General features: G+C 40.4%; 1 protein-coding gene across 2 annotated transcripts in view; it reads right to left on the bottom strand.

Moving 5' to 3' along the window:
• PHACTR1 (phosphatase and actin regulator 1) overlaps nucleotides 1–24,535 on the bottom strand; it is a 138,658-nt gene that overhangs the window by 53,122 nt on the left and 61,001 nt on the right. Inside the window, exons 3-5 of one of the 2 annotated variants that reach the window (XM_014307001.2) lie at nucleotides 17,930–18,010; nucleotides 11,075–11,254; nucleotides 9,860–10,066 (exon numbers count right to left, since the gene is read on the bottom strand). In XM_014307001.2, the coding sequence (XP_014162476.1) occupies nucleotides 9,860–10,066; nucleotides 11,075–11,254; nucleotides 17,930–18,010 (468 nt within the window). The remainder of the gene's footprint in view (nucleotides 1–9,859; nucleotides 10,067–11,074; nucleotides 11,255–17,929; nucleotides 18,011–24,535) is intronic. The other variant, XM_031057003.1, reaches the window with a different exon arrangement.

Genomic DNA, 24,535 nt, shown 5'->3' on the forward strand with positions numbered 1-24,535 from the left:
CAAGGCTTGTGGCACACTTTAAAGCCCTAATCCTCCAAAATAGCCCTATGAGGTAGATGCAACTTCTTCCACTCAACAGGCACACAAATAGGGGGAGAGCAATTAGGATGAGAGCAATTCAGTGTCTGAAGTTACAGGATGACTCACCACCATCATTGCCAGAGCAAAAGCTCAGGCACTCCTGATCCATCTCAGCCACCACAGTACAATTACTACAAGTCACACTTCTTACAGCTTTGTGATGTGCAAAACATCTGGTGTAAAAAATTACATTAGAGGGCAAGAGAGAAAAGAAATAAGGTTTGAATACTAAACAGTATGGGTTTGGAAAAATAGAGGGTACATGAGGAGAAAAGTTAAAGGGCACTAGGTTGTTAGGACTAATGCATTCTTTTACAGAAGTGGCAGGCATGTTTCTCTGGACTCAAGCACTGAATTTTACCTTTTTAATTGTACTTAAAATATTCACTGAAGCCCATAGTTGATCAGACAGGAAAAGACTTCACTGACTTCAATGAGAAATCAGTGAGAGGTGCACAAGCAAACCTCTCTTCCAGAACTCAACTGCAGAATAGAGATTTTTGGAGTTGCATTGCGAAATATTTTCAGAAGGGAAAAGAAGTAACACGAGGGCTAGTAGTTGCCAAGATAGGTCACAAACCATGCTAAGAGTGAAAGAGAGAGAAAATATATACACTGTGAGCAACAACTCTAAGTTTGTCCCTAGGTGGAAGGCCAGGCCCTTTCCAGCCTGAAATATTGCACATATTTGTCTCTGCACTGTAGCTCTGTGGGTCAGGCTTGCATGACCTTTGGTCTCTTGCTGCTTCTATTCACTCCTCTGTTACAATATGGTAAGGGAATTGCAGGGCCAGAACCTTCTTTTGACCTGGAGAAACTTGGGAGTTAGATGCTGCTCTCCACAGGTCATCACTATTCTGAATGCTACCAGATTTCTATAGTCCTTTTCCAGACTATACAAACTGGTTCTTTTTAGTTTAAACTATCCTTCCCCCCATTCCCTTCATTATTTCCTTCTTCCTGGCTTGTTCTGGGTATTTCCTGGACTTCTATCCATATCTAATAGCCAGGGTACACTAGGCTGATATCAGGACTAGCAAGCAGTGACACTTCTTGGAAATGATTACGGATTGTAAGGTGAAAAAAGACCACGAGCTAAGTTCAGATATGTCTCTTGAGTTATTTTAGTGCTAGTCACATCTTCCACAGCATCCACTTGATATTAGTGGTTTTGCTATGCTAGGAACAACACACTGACAGTGTAAGCCTTTCCCCTCTCCAGAATGTTTATAGGCTAACAACACAGAGGGGTCCAAGGGAGTGCAAAGATGAAATGCTGCGTGCTGGTTTTGGAGGGGATAGAGTTAATTTTCTTCACAGTGTCTGGTATGGGGCTGTTTTGTATTTGTGTTGAACAAAGTTTCAGCTGATAATATAGAGATATTTTTGTTATTGCTGAGCAGGGCTTGCACAGAGCCAAGGCCTTTTCTGCCTTTTGAACTGCAATACAGTGGAAGGAAACCTGGGATGCATGGCAGGCCAGGACAGGTGATCCTATGTGACCAAAGGAATATTCCAGACCATATGGCATCATGCTCAGCATGTAAAGAAAGTGAAGGTAAGAAGGAGGAAGGGGGGGGGGGGTGTTTGGAGGGGTGGTGTTTGTCTTCCCAAGTAGCCATTACATGTGATGGGGCCCTGCCCTCCTGGAGATGGCTGAACACCTGCCTGCCCATGGGAAGCCGTGAACAAATTCCTTGTTTCGCTTTGCTTGTGTGCATGGCTTTTGCTTTCCCTATTGAACTGTCTTTATCTCAACTCATTCATTTTCTCACTGTTACCCTTCTGATTCTCTCCCTGATCCCACTGGTGGGGGAATGAGTGAGGGGCTAAGTGGGGCTTGGCTGCTGGCTGGGGTTATACCATGATGTAGGGGCATGGAGAAAAAGTGGCCCTTCCACACTGCAGAATGGAAGAGCTACAGAGAGTACAATCCAAGCCTTTTGCCTTTCAATGTAATATTAAATTCACTTAACATGCTGTCTCTTGCAGGCAAAAATTCTTCTGATGGCTCTGCCAAGGCTGAAATTTAACTCATGGGTTTGCCAAAGCAGTAAAAGAAAAAAAAAACAACAAACCACATTCGAGATTTTTTATTCAAGCACACAAAGGTCTTCAAGTCACCTTGAAGACCTTTTTCTTACAAACATGTTATTTGCATAAATTTCCTCTGTGCATCTTGCATAGAAGAATGCACTCTTCAGTTAAAGGTAAATAACAGAAAGAGTAAATTGTATAGACCCCTGAGAATAAAGCTCCTATGGGACTTGTAGTAAAAAATGTGGGTTTTTTCACACATTTATGCTTCAGGCAATATTACTTCTAGAGCTTGTTCTGAATTACAAAGACTACACTGAGATCTGCACTTCCATTTTGACAAACACAGGTTGGTTTAAGATCCTTTTCTGCAGTATGTCAATTAAAGTCTTCATTTGACAGTGCCTGTGCCTGGATGCACCATCACTCTGTGACAGCCATCCTTAATGGTGAATTCATAGAGATCCCAACTGCAGGCATCTCTGTCTTTTGACAAAAGAATAACTGGAAGTATCATTTGGGTTTTCTACTTTTTGTGATCCTGAAGATCAGAGCAATGTGGTTCAGGTATACAGCAAACAGGAATCCTTCCTTCTTTCTTCTAAATACAGTGAAAATTTCTTTTCTCATGCAAGTATTCATCCAGTAGAGTTGTGGCACAGGCACTGCAGCTCTGGAATTGAACAGGAGTACAAGTCTAGCTTAATTATCCTGAGTAGCCACATATTCATTCTATCATGAATCAGATGCACACATTTTGGTTTGTCTCTGCACAACAAAGGTATGGACCTTCAGTTTCCACTTAGATTTAAACAAATGCTTCACATCAACATGTTTTCAATGGTACCAGTGCTGGGTGACTCCACTGGACACCTGCCAAAAATCATGCCCATTATTTTTAATGTCCTCATTCAGGCTGACTGTGTTTCACCCATGTTTTTGAGCTTGTCGGAATATGGTCCTAATACCAAAACAGACTATTGGAAATGACCAGAGGCATTATATCTACTTGTCTGCCCTCCACCTGCAAGAGAATTCCACTTTGTTTAAATAAAATGGTTAAAAGGAGAATGACTACAACAGGAACAGAGTTCAATCCATTTCCTATGCTGGGAAATGTAACTGTGTGTCTTCACTGACATCAGTAATGGAGACCTTCGTACTGCAAGTTTTTATGCTCAAGCTCAACAAGTGGGGCCTTGCCCAAACCCATGGGCTCTGGACATGCTGTTGGGAACTGTGCTACCATCATCTACACCAAAGGACAGAACAACTTCTCCCTGCATGTAAGAGTGAGGTGACCGAGTTTTACAGTTCTTTCCTCTGTTTGTTTTAATTTCACAATGTACATGATTTATAAACCAGGGCTAGTAACAATTACTGTCTCCCCCATGGAATATACATCACACATGGGCATCAGTAAAGAGTAAGAAGCTGGACAGGGGAAATAAGAACAAGGAATCTATGATGTGTCTTCTCAGTGAAACATTACCAGAGAATTAAATCATTGCACAAAGCACTCATAACTGAAAAGAAGCAAACTGTGTGAAACCAGGTGTGCAAGGCTGATTAATCTCTTCTGGCTGAGGCTTTTCATGCTCAAGAGAATAATGAGCAATTTTGCAAGATGTTGGTTCCCAGTGGGGATGTGACCACTCAGCACTGTGTAATAACTTGTATGCTAGAGTTGATAAAAAAGACATCAACCTCTCTACTCTTGATGATAATCAATTACTTAAAAGACAGTTTTGTATGCCACAATATTTGCTACACATCAGACCTTTGATAAGCAGGCCATCCCTTACTCTTTCCATACAGATAATTTTGCTAACATCTGTAGTAACTGTATTTCTTTTGGGATTTTCATGAGATAAATATATGTTTATTTGTTGCACAGGTTTGCTACTATATGGGTCTTCTGAAGTGTTAGTGGTACACTGGAGCTGAGCACCATATACACCAAGTCTGCTGCTTAGTCACTGAACATGGCTGGAGAATTGCTCAGCACACATTGAAGACACAACTGCTGCAGATGAAGTGCTAGGAGCTTCTGGATGTATGGCAGCAAAGGTTGCTGCAGCAGGGCTTGTAGAAAGGCTCATTAAAATCTTCAAATTCTGCCCCAGCTCAACTACTGCATGGAGAAAGAGGACATGCCTGGGGATCCTGGGCTTGTGGCAGAGCTGACCGGGTTTGCTATACTGCCAGTGGCAGAAATGCTCTTTCTGGACTCCTTGCCAAATGTAAGGCAGCGCTGTACCCTGACAGCAAGGAAGGACAACAGACTCCTGGGTGGTACAACAAGAAACACAGCCAGGAGATTCTGCTACTGATAGAAGGATTCCCTTCTATTCACCAGTCCTTACACTGTATCTAGACAACAGTGCAAACTTAGTATCCACCAGGAAAGATATCAAAAAACCAGAATGAGTTGAGCACAGGGTCACTGCAGTGGCTGAGGGCTAGAGCGCCTGAGGTACTGAGGTGTGTTCAGCTTGGAGCAAAGACAGCTTGTGGAGGGAATGCTTAAGAGCAGCCTCCCAGTACCTACAAGTTATCAATAAGGTGATACTCTTCAGTGGTGTGTGGCGGGAGGAGGAAAGACAGTGGACAAAAGTGAAAAGAAAGAGGTTCAAGACTGGATTATAAGCAAAGTGTCTTCCCTGCCATGAGAAGAGGCAGTTAGTGGAGCAGGTTTATCCAGACAGGTTTTACAGCTGGCATCTTCTGAAGTTTTCAGCACCCAGCTGGTCAAAGGCCTGCGCAACCTGGTCTGATCCCATACCTGGCTCTGCTTTGAGCAGGAGGTTGGATTTAAGACCTGCTGAGGTATTTTTCCTCACCTGAATGACCTTATACTGTGGCCTTTGCTGTACTGTATACAACTACAAGTAATGAGACACTCTTAATAAAGTTAAGATATAAAAAGTTAATGAGACATTCTTTAAATTCCTCCTAAGTAATTAATTATGTAAAATAAGGTGCAAAAATCTCCCCCAAACCAACAAACAGTGCAAAAACCATTGTGGCCTGTTGAGGGAGCTCCATGGGGTGATGTGCCTGATATTTGCTGGCACCATTTGGACAAGTAACTTTTGCTTTTTCAGATCTTCTCTCCTGTAATCACTTGTGCCTAAATGGTGAGAGTCTCTTTTCTTGTTTCAATGACTTTTTGAGAAGTCAGAAACTATTCTCAGAGGTTTGCCATGCATCTCGTGCTGACCATAGCAAGATCTGCAGTCATGTCTTTTGGGGAAGATTTGAGACAGAAATTGTTTGCTGTTCTTCTGTACCACATATGCATTCAAGATTCAGGTTGAATATGGAGAACAAAAGCAAGGTATGATTAGCCCTAAAGGTTGAAAAGTATAGCTGTGCATGAATTCCTGTGCAGGGCCTTGAAAAAGGTTTCAAAGACGAGAAGATTTCCTGATGCCTGTATGTGATAGGTACTCCTTTCCAGGAAGAAGCACAGAGAGGAATTATGGAGGGAGAAACTGCACCAGGGTCTAGTTTCCCTGAGAACCTGGTGAAGGAGAACTGCTTTTGCTCTGCTGCTTCTGCCTTGACACACAGTGAGAGAAGTGTCCATCTTCTTCATGTGAATGTAACCTCCCTTCATGGGAATAGCCTGCCAGAGCAGGCAGCAGGAGGTAACATCACTATGGAGGAAGCTTCTGGATTATGCCTTGGGCTCATCTACAGAGGAGTCTTCTGATACATAGGTGACTACTGCATTATAAATTATTCCAGAGTATTTACTGGACAAATTGTAGTTGCAAAAACTTTTACAAAGTTGTCACTAATAACCAGCTGTGTATTGGCAAGGCAGCAGGATCCCAGGCATTCATGTTCTCAAACCTCATTCTTGTCTTGTCTGCATTGTCAGAAGCAACTTTTGAAGACTTTTAATATTTTGTACCCTATTAAATGTTTGCCTCTATGTGTCTCTTCAAAATCTTGAACAAAAAAAGCAAAAGAATGCAAAAAGCTTAAATGGAATAGATAAGTGGCCAGATATAACCAAAGCTACATCCTATTCTAATATTAGGCTGAATTTTGGCTCAAACAGACTCAGGTGCTCCTGAGATCCCATCTTAATGGCACATATTTTGTTCTCTGGTGTTTTAGGACCTTTATGGTTACTGGTGATTCAGTTGAAAAATATCTAATTAATTTCAGAAAGCATTATCTGCGCTGGTGAAAATTAACAGCTTAATGAATCAAGATCAAAGGGAACTTTACAACACTGGGGTCTATCAAATCAGACATGCCTAGTCTTCCTCTCACTTGACCATTAAAGATTTTATGATAAACTGGGGACTTGAACACCAGAACCCAAATTAAATTTGGTCCCAGGTAATTATTTCAACTCTTCCTAAATTTTCAGTGAAGGAAGCTAGAAGTGTCCTAAATGCCTGGGTTCTGCACGTAAATATCAGAGAAATAAAACAATGAAAGAAATTCTATCTTGTGAACATTGTCTAACACTAATCAGTCTAATGCTAATCATGTTTGAAAACCAGTACAAGGTTCACCAGGTGACAGGCCAAGAGGACATGCAGAGCAGTGAAACAACGGTAACAAAATAGTTAAGGCTTATGTTTTTCTCCTGGAGTTGCCTGTCTTCTAGGGCTATGTGAGCACCTCCACACCCAGTGCTGTGACAGGGATGTTCCCTGTGGAGGCAACACCATCAAGATCACAGGCCATGGAATGAGGAAAAGCATGGAGCATCTTCTGCAGTGGTGCTGGTACCACTCCCAGTGGCTACCCTGCAGTCTGCTCTTGGTTCTGGCACTGTTTCTATACTGTCCCATCCCTACAGAGCCTCAGCCTTGAGAAGAAGCATGCCAAGGCTGTGTGATTTATATTTGCTAGAGACAATTCTCTCTTCCTTCCACCTTTAAATTGATTTTTTAAAATTTCCATTCTCCACAAAATTAAATGTGCTCTTACGCGTTTATTTAGGTCTGCTCTTTTATGTGCATTTCTTATCAATTGAAAGGCCAATCTTTGTCTTGGCACAGGCAGATAGATATTTGAGATGGCTCAAAATGCTTTCAGAGGAAAGAAATGTTCCTTTTCCATTTCTAAAACCTGTATTAAGTTCTTTGTCAAGCCCTGCAAGTCAGTCTGCATAACTCTTTGAAGAACTTTGGAATATTTTCACAGCAAGAGGTAGTCTGACTTTTTTCCCTCAAGGTTTATTTTAAAAATATTTTTCCTTTTTTATTCCCTCTGACCATGTCTGTAGTGATTTTTTAATATATGTTTGTACAAAACATCTTTCTATTAAATAGATACACTTATGTACACATATACCTGCATACATATATATATATATATATGTAGAAAGAAGCTGAGTTGCTTCTGCCTTTTCACATGTACCTGAACCCTTCACAGGATCACATCTCCTCTCATAGTCTTTTGAACAGAGCTACCAGACCATTAAACCTCTGTCACTCTCCACTAGCCATGCCTGATATGTTTTAATTTGTCCTTCAACCTTCTCAAAAATTCTTCAGTAGAAAAATGTGTATCCAGAAAGAAATGAAAAGTTTTCATTTTGAATGCCAGAGTTCAGATTTTGCTTGTTTTCTCACTCACAAGCAGAGGATGTCTCTGGAGTAATTAGAAAAAGAATAGCATTAATTCTGCTTCTCACTGAGAAGGATGCTTCGTTAGGATTGATTGCTCATTTCCAAAGATTGTACATGGCTAATATAATTACCACTGGAGAACACAAGGCACTGAGCAACACTTATATCCTTTGGACCACCAAAGTAAATGGACCCTTTAGAACAAGCTGAATACTTTTACTTATAAGGAATGTATAAGTGAGGGTTTCAGTTCCAGCAGGATTACTGTCAATTAAATTATGGCTCTATGACTAAATTTGAGTCTCCTTTCTTTTACCCTGAAGGCTTTGTATATGCATGTACAAGAGTCTATCTACATGCACATACAAGACTTCATATAGGACTAGATGAGACATCAGTGAAGGCCACCACAAGAGGCCACACCAGAAGAGTCACAGTTCTGTTTCACTTTCATTGGAAAGTCATCATCATCAAGCAACTCACTTATGCTGATAACTTGAGCCTGATTCTACTTCACACAAAATTTCCAACTGTGGAAAAAACAAAACTACTCCAGAAGCCCTCATCCTTTGATTCTTCTGCTATCTCTTACAAAAGAATGGCTTACGAACCAAGGACTTCAGTTTTTTTCCTATGCCATTCCTATCTTTTTATTTCTTCCATGTTGGCCTCATTTCTGAACAACTTCTTGTAATTGGGACAGAGTTTTATGGGAGATCACAGGAAGCTGGTTTTGTCCTTAGGTGAAGCCATGAATACTGCTACCTGGCCTTGCAGGCTGCAGGACTGCCCATTCAGTTTGTAGCAAAGGGCAAGATATTAACCATTATGTGCAGATTTTGGCAGGTAAGAAAGTAAAGAGGTTTCACATAAAATGTACAAAACTATACAGGACAAAAAAGTGTGGTCATCCAAACAGAAACATGAAGAGACTACGTAGAGATGAGAGAAAACCAGAACATGTTCTTTTCTAATGAGCACTTTCCTGATATAGATATTAAACCTGAATAAAATGGGTATTAACTGTCTGGAAAAAAAAACTATAATACATAAATGTGGGCAGAGCATTTCTCACATCAGTTCTGAAAAGATCAGGTTAGGATTAAGACAAGATCAACCCAGGGGAAGACTGGTAGCTGCCCCACTACAAAGATGAACCACACCTCATATTCAACTCAGGCTTTTGAGGTGCTGCCTGCTGTCCAGCAGCTGCAATTATGAGCAGACTGTTCAAAAGGTGCAGGCAAGCATTTAGGGAATCTATTTTGATCAGCATAAATATAGCCATCCTCTGCTTCAGCAGTCGAAATGAGAGACTGGGAGGAGGAGACACACCCACCCTCCTTCCACATCCACCTAGAACTTTGAATCCCAAAGAGCCTGGACACTTGTGAAAACATGTGGAACACAGAACAGAGCCTGTGTTGTTTACTGTTGCTACCTTCCATGCAGTGAGAGCTAACTGCAGCATAAAGCACAGGACATCAAAATCCTGGTCATTGGGAATTGGAGCCGGACTCACCAGTGGGAGGGGAGTAGTCAGAGCAGGGATGGAAAGAGAGAGTAGTTTGGCAGATACTGTAAATACTGAGGCAAAATGGCAAGAAGTCATGGGACAGAATTACCTGTAAAAGGATCAGGGGCAAGTCAAAGACAAACATATGGAAAGATACAGGGTGTGTGGAGGGGGGACCTGCCCACGTGGAAGTTGAGGGGACAAGCAACAAACGGCAAAAGGAGAAATCAAAACTCTCCCCTCAACTCTCACGCCTTTCCTCATTAAGGGCATTTAAAGATATCCTAGTATTTTTCTGATACTTCCTTTCCCATCAAAGCACATCCTGCAATTTCAGTGGTGATGGTAAGTCTTGATGAATAAGGGTGAGGAGGGTTAGGAAATGCCACAGCGGTCTTAGGCAATTACAGCTGAGAGGGGAAGTGCCCCTGGAGCAACCTTGATGAAGGTGCAGTCTGAAGGTTTCACAATCCCTGCCCTAGGTACAGCACATACATCACCAGCACACACACAAGTGCAAACAGAGTTACAGAAAGAGGAAGAACATTGAAAACCTTGCTACAAAGGCAGCTTTTCCTATAAGGGAAACGGTGGGGCTGAGGGTCCAGGAATACCTACTTACCAGTTAAGTGGCTGGCAATCCTGGCAATAGGTTTAGGAGGCAGGGCAGGGGGCTGTTTGAGGAGGGATAACTGTTTCACTGGGGTGTCCTCATGGTCTCCAGGGAAAGCGGCAGATTTTTTGGGGGGAAGTAGCAGGACTGGCTTAGCTGTAGGATCTTGGGACAGGAGGACGCCGGATTCATTGGATGTGGGGCTCTCTTCAGACACTGGAGGACACAACCACATCATAGACGCAACAACGTTACGAGCAAAGCAGCAGCAGATACAGCCGAAGTCAGACAAGAAAAGCAGCACAACAATGCAGATTAGGAATGAGTCATAAATTTCACTCAAACATCGTATAACATAGAAAGGAGGAAAGAAGGAAAGAAAGAAAGTAAAAGAGAAAGAGTAACACACATCTACACAACAGCCAAATTTCCCATTACTTCTGACAGAAGCCAGCTCCCATCCAGACTGGGATGTACTTCCACATCAGGAACATAAATCAGGTTTTAGAATGTCATGTCTCTGTCACCACAGCTTGCCTAGGACCAGATATGTTAGCAGGTGGTCTGTAAACTGACCCTATTAAAAGTAAAAAGCACCTCACGGGGCCTACTCTCCTTTGAAAAGGCTGCATAGCTGCGCAAGATCATGGATGACAACTTCTACTGCTCACTTTTCCTCACTTGACCTTTGTCCACAACTCTCAGCAGCACAACCTGATGCAGAAAAAGGAGCTAATCTAGATGTAGAGCTGTCTCCCTGCACAGGCTGGGGAAGAAGACCAGCCAGCCTCATCCAGGGCAGGGCAGCTGACTGTGTTAGTTACTGACAGATGTGTGATGGGAATTACACGCAGCACCACGTGGCAGGTAGAGGGCACGATGTTGTACCCCAGGCCTCAAAAGTGTTTTAAGCTCTCTGCTCTAGAGTTCATTGGTACATCTGAGATGTAGACAGAGAGCTGGAAACCTACTTTTACATGTTCACGAAGTGCAGGGGTTTTGCCTCACTCCGAGAGGCCTAGAAGTAGAGGTTAATTCTACATAATGTCAGTCAAAATTTCTCATGGAGCATTTTGTGACAATCTCTACACTGTCACCTCCTTCTACACCAGAAGACCTTCATTTTGACAAGGATTTCTCAGGGCTAAACACCAAATGTTAGACGTCAAAAACTTGTTTCAAACAGCTTAGAGTATCTACAACATAACATAAACAAGACGTTACCTGTCCCATCCATGATCTCTGTGGTTGGGAGCACCTCATATGAGCAGGGTTCCACAGATGCTGGGACTGACTCCAGTTCTGCTAGGGCTGGCAGGGACACCTGGCTGGAGCTCAGCCCAGAGCCCAGAGGCTGTCCATTCTCCAAAGCTCCTTCTTCATTTGGTATGGAAAGCTCCCCATCTGTTCATAGTCAGAGGAAAGAAGAATGGCAAAAAAGAGATATAAATAACATGCAGACAGAATTTTAAATTAAATCTATTTCCATTTAGATTGTTTTCAAATGAGGAACTTGGACTGAGATCTTCTATATACACATGTATGGATTTACGTGGAAAAGTTTTGATAGAAGGGGGTCTACATGGGCGACTTCTGTGAGTAACTGCCAGAAGTTTCTCCCATGTCTGATGGAGCCAGTTCCAAGCTGGACCTACTACTGGCCAAGGCTGAGCCTATCAGTGATGGTGGTAGCACCTCTGGGGTAACACATAATTTAAGTCAAATATCTGCATTCATCTTTTTGCTCTACCCTGGAATGGTCATTATGAACCATGGTCTAAGTTGTTGATTCCTGACCATCCTTGACCCACTCAGACATGCAGTCCCATCCAATGCCAAAAAAAATGTCTGTTTTTCCTTTCTTTGTTGAATCTGGGAAGTCAGGAATGACAGTAGGCTGGAATGAAAGAATATTAATACATTCTGCATATAATATTTTAATATTAATAACAATAATTATTAGCTTTCCCCACGCCAACTTTTATGCTATAAGGGACACAAAATCACAGGGATATGTCCCTATTTTACATACAAATAACCACATTTTTTGTAAGGAAGAAAATAATTTTTATATTTGCCTCATGTAAAGTCTTGATACTGGGGTATATCAGATTCCATTTAGAAAGCCTGTTTTTATAGTTACTAATAATATCTCCTCTATCTGAGCAAAATTTCTATGACAGCAGCTGGCATTTTCTTTCCTAATATCACTTCACATTAGAAATAATAAAGAGCAGAAGAAAGGATTCCGATTATTCTCTATAGCGTCAACCTGTATGATTTTTATCTCCAAACTTGTTAAGCACAGCACTCTGGTACCTGGAGGCAGTGACTACATGGACATCACAATTAGAGTTTCATACAGCAAAATGTTCAGCCCCTATGGTTACAAATGGAAGCCTGAAAATATAACTGAAATGTGACCTGTAAAACTAAAAACCAGCAGGCAACTATGCAGAACTTGATTTTACTAACCATTTAAATTTCTTCTAAAAATGAAACCCAGGATTACAGAATATGCTTTTAGATTTTTGGGCACCACTGATTAGCCATATGTAGCTCAATGTACCGAGTGGAGATGTAAATCAGTCAAATGAGTGTGCATTTTACCCTCATAAGGCTAACATATCACTTTGGAAAACAATACTGAAAAGATAAAAAAGTCTCATTTTGGTGCTAGTATACAGCATTTGACAAGTCTGAAAATATATTGGCTGATAACTATTCAGAATTATGTTTCTGCCATTTAAAACTTCTCTACAGCGAGTGAAGATGGTCTTCTGTTTATTTTGGAACTATTATAAATACCAAGGTCTTGACTTTCTTGGTTTTGTTGGAGGCTTTTTGGAGACCCAGAGAGCTATTATGGTAGTGCAGTCACATCATACTAGACTGAAACCTGACCCATGACACTGAGAGATCAACTGAGCTGGCTAAAAGGTGGCAACATGAATTAAATCTATAGGCTTGGGCCAAGTGTTTGTAGCACAAGCTCCTCTCTAACTGCTGTGCCCATTCTATTCGAAGCTGTTTACTTTCCTAGGCAGCAAAAATCAAAAAACAATTCAGCCAGTATTTAAGCTGAACATTTTTTGACTTAGCTGTTTGGGTAGAAATGCTGTGTACTCTCTTTTATAAAGACACACATGTTTACACATATTTGGGATAAGGATTAATGTTCTCTCAGTTACCTGATTTCATGAAAGAGTGTAACTGTTTCTTATTAGAGCATCTGCTTCTTGAATGAAAGGCAGTGACCGTGTCCAGCAATATATTCACTAATTCAGCGCATTAATTTAAACTAAATTTGACTGTAACTATGAGAAAAGTATGTATGACAAACCCAGTAATGTTTGCTTTTTGAAGGGAATACTACACATTCTTCATGAAGTGAGATGCCTATTGTAATATGCTGAGCATCTTGAAATCCTACTGTCTTAAGTGTGCTATGTACTTCTCAAGGTATATTAGCATGACTAAAAAAACCAGCATTTGAATGACCTATGAAGACCTACAATTGCAAAAAAAGTTAAATGTAAGATAAAATTTTGGCTTTTACCTTTTGTCATAATACTAATGCATGGCATCTTTCTGTACTGACAGTGTAACCTTTTTTAATCTTACATCTGAATAGCTTTAATCTTGATTTAGAGTCTAAAGCTTGTCCTTGGATTTGAATGAAATCATCAGACATGGCACAGAATCATGACTGAAATATACACCCTAAATCAGGTATTGCTTAAAGAAGAGCTACCTGGTGAGTTGCTCAAGTACGGCAAACAGATCAAAGATGTGGAAAAAATAATTTGTAGAGGAAAGAGTATCTCAGTCTGAATTAATCCTGCATCAGAGATATGCTTGACAACCAGATGCAAAAGGCAAATTACTTACTATTTTCAGAGTATTAAAGCTATTCAAGTTGGCTGATATACAAATGAAAAGAATCCTGGTAATGCACTTATTACATATACATGGATGAACTTATTTGTTTTCAGGAACTAGCTATGAGTTTAAAGTTAACTTTGCACAGTGATAACATTTGTAATTTTTTGTTCTCAGACTTGCTAAATCCTTTGCTGTTTTCACAGTGCACACACTGGTGCTACTTAGTGGAAAATGACTAAGTCCACGAGCTTTAAAAACATCAGCTGAGCGTGAAACTAGACGGGTCCATGAGGGAGTAGCTTGACCTCTGCAGCAAGAGGGCACATGAAGGCTGCTCTTCTCTTACTCAATGACCTGAAGTCATTGAAGAAACAGGACCTCAGAGGGACCTCAGAGGAAACTTTCTTATGCAAAGGACTCTGCCCAGACACTTTGATTCACCTCAGCATGCAAAAGCCCAGCATGGGACGAAGGCCAAGAGATACACAGATGACGTCTTCAAGACCTGTGGCTCCTAAGCATGGTTTGCACTCCTGAACACACCTGCATTTTCCACTCTCAGGTACTTTTAAAACATTGCCTGGTGTGAAGCAGCCCACAGTGCATCACACTGACTGACACAAACCAGTCCTCTTGTGTTCCCCCTGTTGTAGCTCTGCCTACCCTCTCACTGTGTCTGTTACTCTGAACTACCTGGGACTACAGAATTTTTGCATATCTGAAAGTGCCATGCTCACGCATTCCTTCTATGGAAGACTGACTATGGTAGTCAAATGGGCAAGTTGAAATCCTGGGTTAATTTTTGGATTGGTTATCTCCTTCAATACTTGTCTGCTCTCAAGTAGACTGTCCAAGCAAGGAATTCTTGATGACAAAGACTAGGAAGGGCAGAGTAAAATTCATTGTCATTCTCTGCCATGACCCCAAGGGTGGGGAATGGAAAACTGAATGTTCTTGCATGTGGTCAAGACCTGCCCCAGGAACTGTTTCCTAGCCTTGGTGGCTACCTTAGAACAGTAGCTGGGATCCTGCACAAGTTCAGTGCCTAAGCAAACCGCTGATTTTGTGGGATCCCATGGAGTTTGAGACAGGCTTCTTCCAGAGGAGTTCAAAACTTTTCAATTTCACTGCAGCACAACTGGCTCTCCAGTGGCTGCCATGCCTTCCTGCTGCTTTACCAAAGCCACTTCTTCAAGTTTGTCCTCACATACTATCACAAAATCTGCTTTAGTGCATAAGTGCAACATGTCCAAATCCTGTCAGGACTTAGGTTACCTGAAATTTAAGTCTAAATCCATAATTTTAATTAGATAGAGCATATTAAAATACAAGAATATAAAAGATTAAGACTGCCCATGTTTCCTTGGAAAACCATTGCACCATTGCCTTTGGAGTAAGTAATTGGTGCACACTCATATTCAGAAATTTCTCACTACAGGCAATCTCATCTACATTCAGAAAGAAGAAGAGGTATCAAAATATTTTAAGTAGATTTAGTTCTTTGACCAGCAGCATGAAACAGTGGGCAATTCTAATGACAGATGTTTTTGGGATGGTTACACCTTCATGTGGAAATCAAGGTCTGTTCCTATGTGTAGGAGTGATGGCAAAAATATGAGGTCTTCTAAATGTTGAGGTATGTTCTGTGATGCAGGTGGAAGAGGTGTTTTTAACCTCTCAAGACTATCTGCCCACAAATTATAAGAACAGCAGGAGCTTAATCAGATATTTCTTCAACTTACTATTTTCCAAAAGTACAGAGAATTTGAAAAAATTATAGCCTTGCCCTACATTTCCAGAATACTCAAGTCACAGAGCCCTGGAAATGGAAGATAACAGAAACTGATTCTGTCGTGAGTTTGGTCCTTAGTCAGGAAGCGCTCTCTGCAGTTCAGTCAGGAGCAGCTTCAGGTGACTAATTTAAATGTGGGGGTCACTGAAATGATAACAGTATTTCTTGTTTTCCAAATGTAGCAGCTGGACTGCAGTGACTCTCCTATGTGTAACTACTGTGACTTACTGCACTCTGATAATTTCACCTGCTGGGTGATACGAAGTCCTCTGAAAAGCCAGCAAATCCTGAAGCAAACAGGTCAGAGTGTCACTTTAAACAGCAGGCAAACAAACCAGCTAATTATGCTTTTCTTCAAGGTAGAAGATTTGACAAAACCAACACTAAACATAAGGCAAAAATTCTTGTTCTTGGGTCAGTCTGTCTGCACTGTTTCCTTTGATTGGTATGGGTTTTTAAAGAAAGAAAAAGCCAAAGTTACTCACAGACCTGCTTTGCCCACCTCTCACAAAAGGGAGACAAAGAGATTTACACCTATTGTCTGTGCAAGATGACTCATGGCATGGAAGGTGCTACCACAATCAAATAAAGCACTCTGCTAGGAAATGCTAAAGGTCTGTTGTTTTCTTGAAGGATTAGAGGTTATCTAACAGGAATTACAAAGAAAATGTAACTTCCACTTAAGGTTGTCAATGAAATAAATCCTTCATTAGAATTACTCTCAGATTATTACACCACTGAAGGAAATAATGCCTTTGCCTTACACATCTTGCCTTGTTCACATCCTTGTATCATCATAGCTGTTGGAGTACTGCTGCTACTCTTGTGTATTACCACTTTCTTCTCTGCCCTACCTCCTTCTTTTCATATCAGCTTTGTAAAGGTGAAAAATTACTATAAAGAGGAAATAATTTCTTTCTTTCAAATACCTATAGACTTAGTATCTTAGTATCTGCTTCACAAGATGACACAGAAGTTTACAAACTACATCATTATTTGATCAATAGGAAAAAAACCTGTAGTGCTTTGGTAGCAATACAAGGGGAATCTCCCCAAGTTTCAACATGGAAGGAGGAGTCAGACTTCACAGAAAAGATTTTTCCTGGGGATGCCTTTAGGTTTATGTAGGTATGGTTCAGAGGGTGGCTACATGTGGGATGTGAGGCAGGGATGAAGGAGGTCACAGCTGGGACAGAGGTGTGACTGAAGGCTGCCTTCTGAGGTGGCTGAAGCACTGATCCCTTGGTGTGACAGCCTGGACCACGCCTCACTGGCTGCGGGTCCGATCTGAGTCACTCTAAAAAAACGTGGACAACACAAAGCAGTGAGAAGGGCAAACCTATTGGCAGGACTTGTTTTTCCTCTCAAGTTGCATCTAGGATGGTTTATAAGCCAGCAGGTCATAGTGAGAGCACACTACTACACATAACTGGTAGAAAATGTAAACTTTAATGATAAGCACATTTTTGCTGCTGATTGTTTTTAACTTAAAAAAAATAGCAGCCTGAGTTAGTAATTTTTTAAATTCCTAATAAGCTAGAGTAAAAAGCAGGTAACAGATTTAAATGGTCCTGAATTTATGAAGTAGGCTATATTTCGAATATCTGTGAAAACTTCCAATTTCTATTGATTTCTACAAGATTTTGTACTGCTATTGTCAAAAATCTTTAGACTTTGAATTAATGAGGCTTTAAAGCATATGCATAAGTTCTATTGTGATTAAGAAGTAACTTCATTATGTTTTTATATAATTTGTTGAATTAATTGCCTTAGTAATTGACAAGAGAAGCAGCAAAACAAATAGAAGATGCACTCAAATACTGACATGTATGTGACAGATGACAACTATGTATTGTGTTACCAGTGTAAAACAATGTTTGTAAAACAATGGCATTTTGCATAAACAAGACATTAAAAACTCAACAAATTAATTATCCTGAACAAGGAATTATTATCTCCTCTGAGCTGTTTCAAGGGAAAGTATATTGTTCTGTGCTCATCAGGATCCAAAACCTTTAAATGCTTCCCTTTTCCACAACAGTTAATCCCAAAGTGACTCAACAATGGCAACACACAGAGGCATGAACCCACTACATTTCTCCACAGCCTGGATGCTTTGCTCTTTTGCAGTCAGCGACTACTGCCTATTGATGTGATTTTTATTTCTATTGCTCTACATTTCTGATTAGTTTTCATTTTTATTTGCTAAGTAACTACCACATGTATTCAACAGAGAGGGCCAGACCACGGCAAAGTCAAGAGAAGTGTTTAGAGATCTTATTTTGCGCAGTCTTGCAATTCAGAACTCTCTATTCCTGGTTCCTAGTGTTACAATTATGCAATGTCTGGTCATAAAGCTATATGGGATGTCAATTTACTGTTGTGAAAAGAAGAACACTTACCTTTATCAAAAATTTCTTTCAGCACTCCTCGTTTTATAAGCTCCTCTCTGCTTTGCCTCATTGACATTTTTCTTTCCAAAGCTGTAACAAAGGATAAGGGTCAATATAAACAGAAAAGAAGGGAAATGATTGTTTTCAAAGGCTCTACGCCTTTTAAAGGCATTTAAAAATGCTCTTTCTCCTCTTCAAGTCAGTGCAGTTTAGCATCTCGAAATAAAGGCTACTGGTAGTCCACAGAATCTCTCTGCTACTGCAGTGTGGCTGTTACTGACAGAAATGGTGGTAGACTGACTGATTTGAGGGAATGTCTGCACAGCCATTGCTTGGTTTTGACACACAAGCAAACATTTCTGATTTCTTTGGAGAATTAGAGACAGCAAAGGGAGAAAAAGGAGATTATTGCAGGAGCTGGAGAGGGAAAGGTAAGAAAGAAGGCAACACAAAGGCTCAAACCAAGGAAAGATGTGGCCACAGAACATGGCCATGGACTGTGTCCAGGCTGTGGAAGACAATGAAAGCCAAGGCTTCTTTGCCACTTGTTCCAGTGAGGGCAGGTTATGGTGTCTGAGACAGTGCAAAAAAACATAGCTGTTTAATAGAGCCTTCTCTTCCCTGGAGGAGTGTTTTCTCCTAAGGAGATGTAAAGGAGGGAAAGTCCAAGAGAGCAAAATGACAGATAGAAAACATATGTTTCTTTAGTTCAGTAGTAATTCAAACAATGTCCAATTAACCAAAACACCACAAAGAACACACGCACAGGCAAAGAGCTGAAAGCCAGCGAGCTGGGGGCTCAAGAAGTGATGTGAAGGAGTGGCTGTGACTGAACCTGCTCTGTGAGAAACAAGCCTGTGCCTGCCAAAAAAGAGGCACAGTCAAGGGCAAATGGCTTCTGCCATATGCTCCTCTAGCAGACCCAGCACTGATGCACACACACACAAATGAACTGGGACTTAGCATCCTCAGCCTGCCCAAGGCAGATTTAAAGCAAAAGAGGCTTGGAAACACCCTCTTCTCCCCTGAAAACAGGAGGGTGCAACCTTTCTTGGTACTGCTGTGTGTTGACTGTTCCCACAGAGACCCATATATCTGGTGAATTAGCTATGCTTATACTGGCACACTGTGCTTATTGCAACTTATTTGCTACCAGATATTTAGGGCTAATATGAACAAGGCCAGCTCTGCTTCACTTTTCTCCATAGGATAAATACAGGCTTTCCTGTTTTTAAAATCAGTTTTGAGCACATATTCTTCGGGACAAAGATGACCAATATGTACAGTCACAAGCTAGTTAAAAACTCTGGTCTCCCCAGGTAGAGACACACTCTCTGAACTTCAGCATGGATGAGAATTAAAGGTAGGTCCCTTTGCTGAAGCACCAAACCCCCATGCCCATCAACCAGCCACATGGTGCAGTTTGATTTTGGAGGTTGTTAACCTAACAGCCACGGTATTTCCTAGAGTGCTTTACACCCATTTGAAGAAGCGGTTTAGGCACCTCAACTGACTTGCAAAGAAACACTGATTTCTAAGTTTTTAATATGTTTTTGAAAAGAAAGGCTCAACTATAAAACTCAGGAGTCACACTGCAGACTGCTTTCCAAGCTGCCTTTTCCCTGTGCTGAAAGGGTCCTGTTCTGGTGCAGCATTTAAAGCTTTTTTCTCTTCCCCCTTAAGAATAGCTGCTCTCAGACCTTCCAAGAAGAGCCAGAACAAGCTGCAACTAATTCCTGAGCCTTCTCCCACCAAAGAAATTGTTAAAACTCCGACTGAGTTTAAAGAGCAATTTGGTGGCACCCAGCACCTTTTCCAATAGGTCTCAAAAATGTAATTTTCTGTTAGAATAAGCAGCAAACTGAACTTGCTCTTCAGTGGGAGACCAAGCTGGGTGAATCAGCAGCAAAACAGCAGTTTCTGCATATAGACGGCAGCACTGCACACAGAACAAATACACAGGCAAATTCTATTTCTGTACTCTATCTGACCACAGATAGCTAAGTAACAGACCCACATTTTGCACACAAATTCACTGGCATCTACCTGGGTGCCCTGTCTCACCCTCCTGCCCAGTCAAGAGCTGGTGGCTAGGAGTTCCCACCTCATTATCATAGTACTGGTAAGAAACACAGTCATTTTGCATTCAAAGATAGAATATATATATTTCGAAGACTCTATATATATAAAAATTTCTCAGATATTCCCTATTGTAATCTGCTTGTGTTCAAGAATGAAAAAACCTACAACCCTTGAGCTGAAGCTCAGACAAAACCAATTTTTTCAGTTTCTAAATCCTTTCTAAGTAGGTACAGGACTTATAGTATTAATTATTTTCCTACTAAGCCAGTTTAATTAATAAGATATTTAGAGGAAGGGCATGCTGGGCTAAGAGCACTACTGAATGATAACAGATGTTATACTAAAAGTGTGGAACATGCTGCCTTTCTTCAATTCAAATCTTCCTCCCAAACAAGTGTCATACATTTAAGTACATTACCTGCTATGCTACTGCTGATCAGATGGGAAAAAAAATATAAGCATTTAGATGCAGAACTCATTAGGGTCTAACACTTTGAACAATGAAATGCTTTACTTATTCTGGATTTCTCTGGCTAAGATTGCCAGTTCTTTTATGAAGGATTTTCTTTTCAAGCAGAAAGCTGGTACAAAATAAATTCATTCACTCTCCACTGAGAAGGAATCCATTCACAGCAGAGGATAAATGTAAACCTTTGAATTAATCCTTGATTCATGAGAACTGTGTAAATTCTGTGATGGGAAAAATGAATGATAATTAATATTTAAGAAAAGATGTATTACTTCATGAGTGATTTTCCTTGGTGATTAACCTCATTTTTTTTCATTTGTACAACCTTCCAGGAGATTAGAAATAAGCATTAAGTCCTCTTTATGGGATCTACTTATGCCAGAAACTAGTTACTGCAACAAATTCATCCACTCTACAAGAAACTCTCAGTTACTAGTTTATAGAAATGAGCCTGTGTGTTTTATGGTAGAAGCGTACAGATTTTGCCAGTGTGCTCTGCAGTACGCTGTTTCTTTTATGCTTTGATGAAGAAACAGTAGGAAATGTTTTTATTAATGTTTCTGAGCTGCTATTTTTGAACTCGTCCCTCAGGAGCAGCCCCCCTCTGCTGTTCAAGCAGAGTTTTTCTCTGTGGCAGACCCATTAAGATCAGTAAAGCCTTGACAGGGTCAGGAGAAGTTCCTGCCCCTCCATTCTGAAAATCAAACACAGTTTTGTCTTTATCCCTTTAACAGGCTGCTGTGCTCCGTGATGGCAGTGCTTGTGGGCTGCTCCCCCAGCTGAAGGCAAAGCTCCGCGCTGCTGCTCAGCCAAGCGCTCCTGCTGCTCCATTAACCAGCCAGAGCAGCATTTATGCCGCCAGGACACACAGACTTCCTGTCCTCCTGTCCTTCCCTCCAAGGCTAAAACACCTCAGATGAGCTATTCCAACCTGCATCTATATGAGGCAACAATAAATTAACAATAAATATTATTATACAAGATAATGATAAAGTGTCCTCCTTTGCAGCAATTGTCATTGTTTTGGTTAGCAGCAATTGTTGCTGCTTAACCAAAGGGTGGACTAAATAAACAAGGCCTGCCCTTTTCATCTGACAACTGAAACAAAATCCCAGTCTGTGCTGGCCAACTGGATCTTAACCTTGCTTTTTTCTGAGGTTGTGCTCGGCTTTTGTTTTAAAAAGCACTGGGGGATGCTTTGCATGAATTCTTCCTTTCAAAGGCCACTATAATTTTCATGATGATTTTAGAAAGCAAAGGTTGTTATAGGATGAAGCTGAGAGCAGAAGCTTTCTGGTGCATCAATTATACTTGCTTTTGTGAAAAATGTGTGTTTTATGATTGGCTTTTCACAAATATTAAAATGAATATTATATGTGTTGTGTTAGGTTATAAAAAAAGTTAAAATAGAAACTATGCTATGTAGGATACTATTTTTAAAGAAAGGACTCACAGTGAGATAGCAACCACACCTATTGGTTGAAAGGACACCTAAAACTTTCAGAGAAAAAGAATTTATTGCTCTCTTACCAGAAGAAATGAATTTCTTCCCGCCTCGAAGGCGCTGTTAGGATTCAGAGGAAGAAGTTGACAGTGACCAGGTAGAATCCTGTGTTTGAATGGAATTTATGCATCATGTATGAAGTGTATGAATATGCAACAGGCTATTGTTTTTAAGGGTTAATCCTCTGTTAACGTGGGTCCTTTTCTGGGCTTATGCTGCCCAGAAAAAGGTACCCGGACGTCCGTAACTCTTTGTTTCTATTGTCTCATATTGTCCTAATCCAAATTGTCCAAATTATTATTACTGTAATTGTATTACTATTTTTATAACCATTTTATTACTATTAAACTTTAAAATTTTAAAAACAAGTGATTGACGTTTTTCACACTTTCAACAGGAATCTGCTTTGCTAACAATTCAGATCTGAATAACTAGAAACAAGCAAACCAATTGCTTTGCACAATTGTTTAGATAAACAACCATCACTGTTTTCTTTAGATTTATAAGGAAGAAGAGATTTGCAAATGTGATGGATTATGTCTTTAAAAACATTACATCATCTTGAAATTTTCACAACTATGTAGACTTTCTTGGCAATCAAATGAAGTAGGATTCAGCTGATACAAATTTTTATAGTGTGGGCTTCTGCCTCTGAGTTGGTCTCATATATTATGAGCAAGTCTTTGGGCATGATTAACCTCAGAACAATGTAAGAATCTTAGCAAGACTGAGCTGCACCTTGGAAGTGCCTGTTAGGCTTCACTGACTGTAAAGGAAGCTAAGGGTGAGTAGCTGAGATAAAGATGCATAAAAATAGGGCTGAATATACTTCTGAAATCAAAACTGACTGAAGAGAGTAGTTTTAAGAAAAGAAACGCTGCTATAGGTGCAAGTCTTAGACATCACTGAGGAAAATGTAGATGTATCAGCTTGCTGAGAGCTCCATTAATTTTGGGGTTGTTTCAATAGCTGTGGCATGACACTTAGCACTGCTGCTGTGAGCTTGGGGTATGACCAATACCAAAAAATAGCTTTGTTGAAAAAAACTGTATTGCTCTGCTCATTGCTAAATACGAATTTTCCTTGGCTTCAAACATGCATAGGTCTCTTAAAGCCTGAGGAAAGTAAAAACATTCCAACAGGTTTTGAGATTTAAAGTTCCTTACAGAAGTTTTGAGCATCTCTAATATCAGTTTAGTTTTCCTGCAACAGAATCAACTACAAAACCTAATTCAGACAGATTACTACCTAGAAAAGATTGGGAGCCTCTTTTCGTCTGTGTGACATTCCTTGTTGTGACTGTAGCCTAGCACTCCCATTCTATTAAATAAGTGAACATTTGAAGGAGAAAATAGGCTGGTATAAAAGGTTAAGCTTGATTTTGAAAGTGTATAGAAGTACCTCTCCAAATCAGCTGACCAAATAAACCCCCTTCAGTATGTGAATCACTTGGAAAACTTCTGTGACATGTGCTATGAGACAAATTAATAACACCACAGTTAAACAGTTAACACCACAGAAAAACCCCACAGTACTGATGCCACACTAAAGAGTAACTCAAAACATTCTTCAAGCAAACCCGGATCATCATTACAGGAGTGGAAAAGTGCAGTACAGACAAGCTGCAGCAACTTGGCACACCACCTGCTACATCAGTAGCAAAGCATTACCAGCACCTGCTCTGTGACCATGGGCCAACACTCTAGGCTAGGCAATGACCCTTCTAGACTTAAAATTTGCTACTGAAAACAAGGCAAATAAAATAAGAGGAAAAAGAGGAAAAAATAAAATTACCACCCCCTCCAATTAATTTTATTTTATTTTATTTCCAGTCTTGCAAATACAACTGGACTGTACAACTGGACTTATTTTAGATTGTGACTATGTAAAAGCATAGAGAAAATATCAGGGCATCTTGCTTCCACTCCAGTTCAGACTAGCTCAAGACAATGGTTCATTTCCAGTTAGAAGCACTGGAGTGAGAACACGATAAATCTTCATTTGTGACAGGTAAGCCTTTGAAATAACACAGCAAAAATATACATATTCCTTTGAGAGCGCAGGATCAAATCTAAAATTCCTGGTTACTCACTGGAAGACTTTGGGAGGTGAAACAGTTGGCACACCTGGTAACCACAGATAAAAATTCAATCTTTTCTTCCTTACTGATTGAGAGAGAAAATAAAACTGGAGAAGAAATGAAAACAGCCTTAAGAAAATTCTAGACTTGTACTGACCATTACTACACGTAAACTGCCAGAGGACAGACTCGGGAGGAAATTGGATGCAAAGTTAAATCTGCATTGGTCGAATTGCAGAAGCTAATCAAAATACTACAAACCACACTAAGTGAGATCACAATACAGTAACACAACTCAGAAATAGAGCATGCAACTAGAAATTCAGCAAATACAAGGAAAGGCAGAGAAATTATATCTGAACAATTCTACCACAATAGTTCTTAATTCTTTCTGAACCAAAGAAATCAGAAACCCAATCCAAGAACAGATGGACTGTATTTTTTTCATACAGAAGGACTTAAAAAAATCAATCAAAGAAG

The sequence above is a fragment of the Geospiza fortis genome, unplaced genomic scaffold (genome assembly GCF_000277835.1).
Source record: "Geospiza fortis unplaced genomic scaffold, GeoFor_1.0 scaffold104, whole genome shotgun sequence".
Classification (NCBI taxonomy): domain Eukaryota; kingdom Metazoa; phylum Chordata; class Aves; order Passeriformes; family Thraupidae; genus Geospiza; species Geospiza fortis.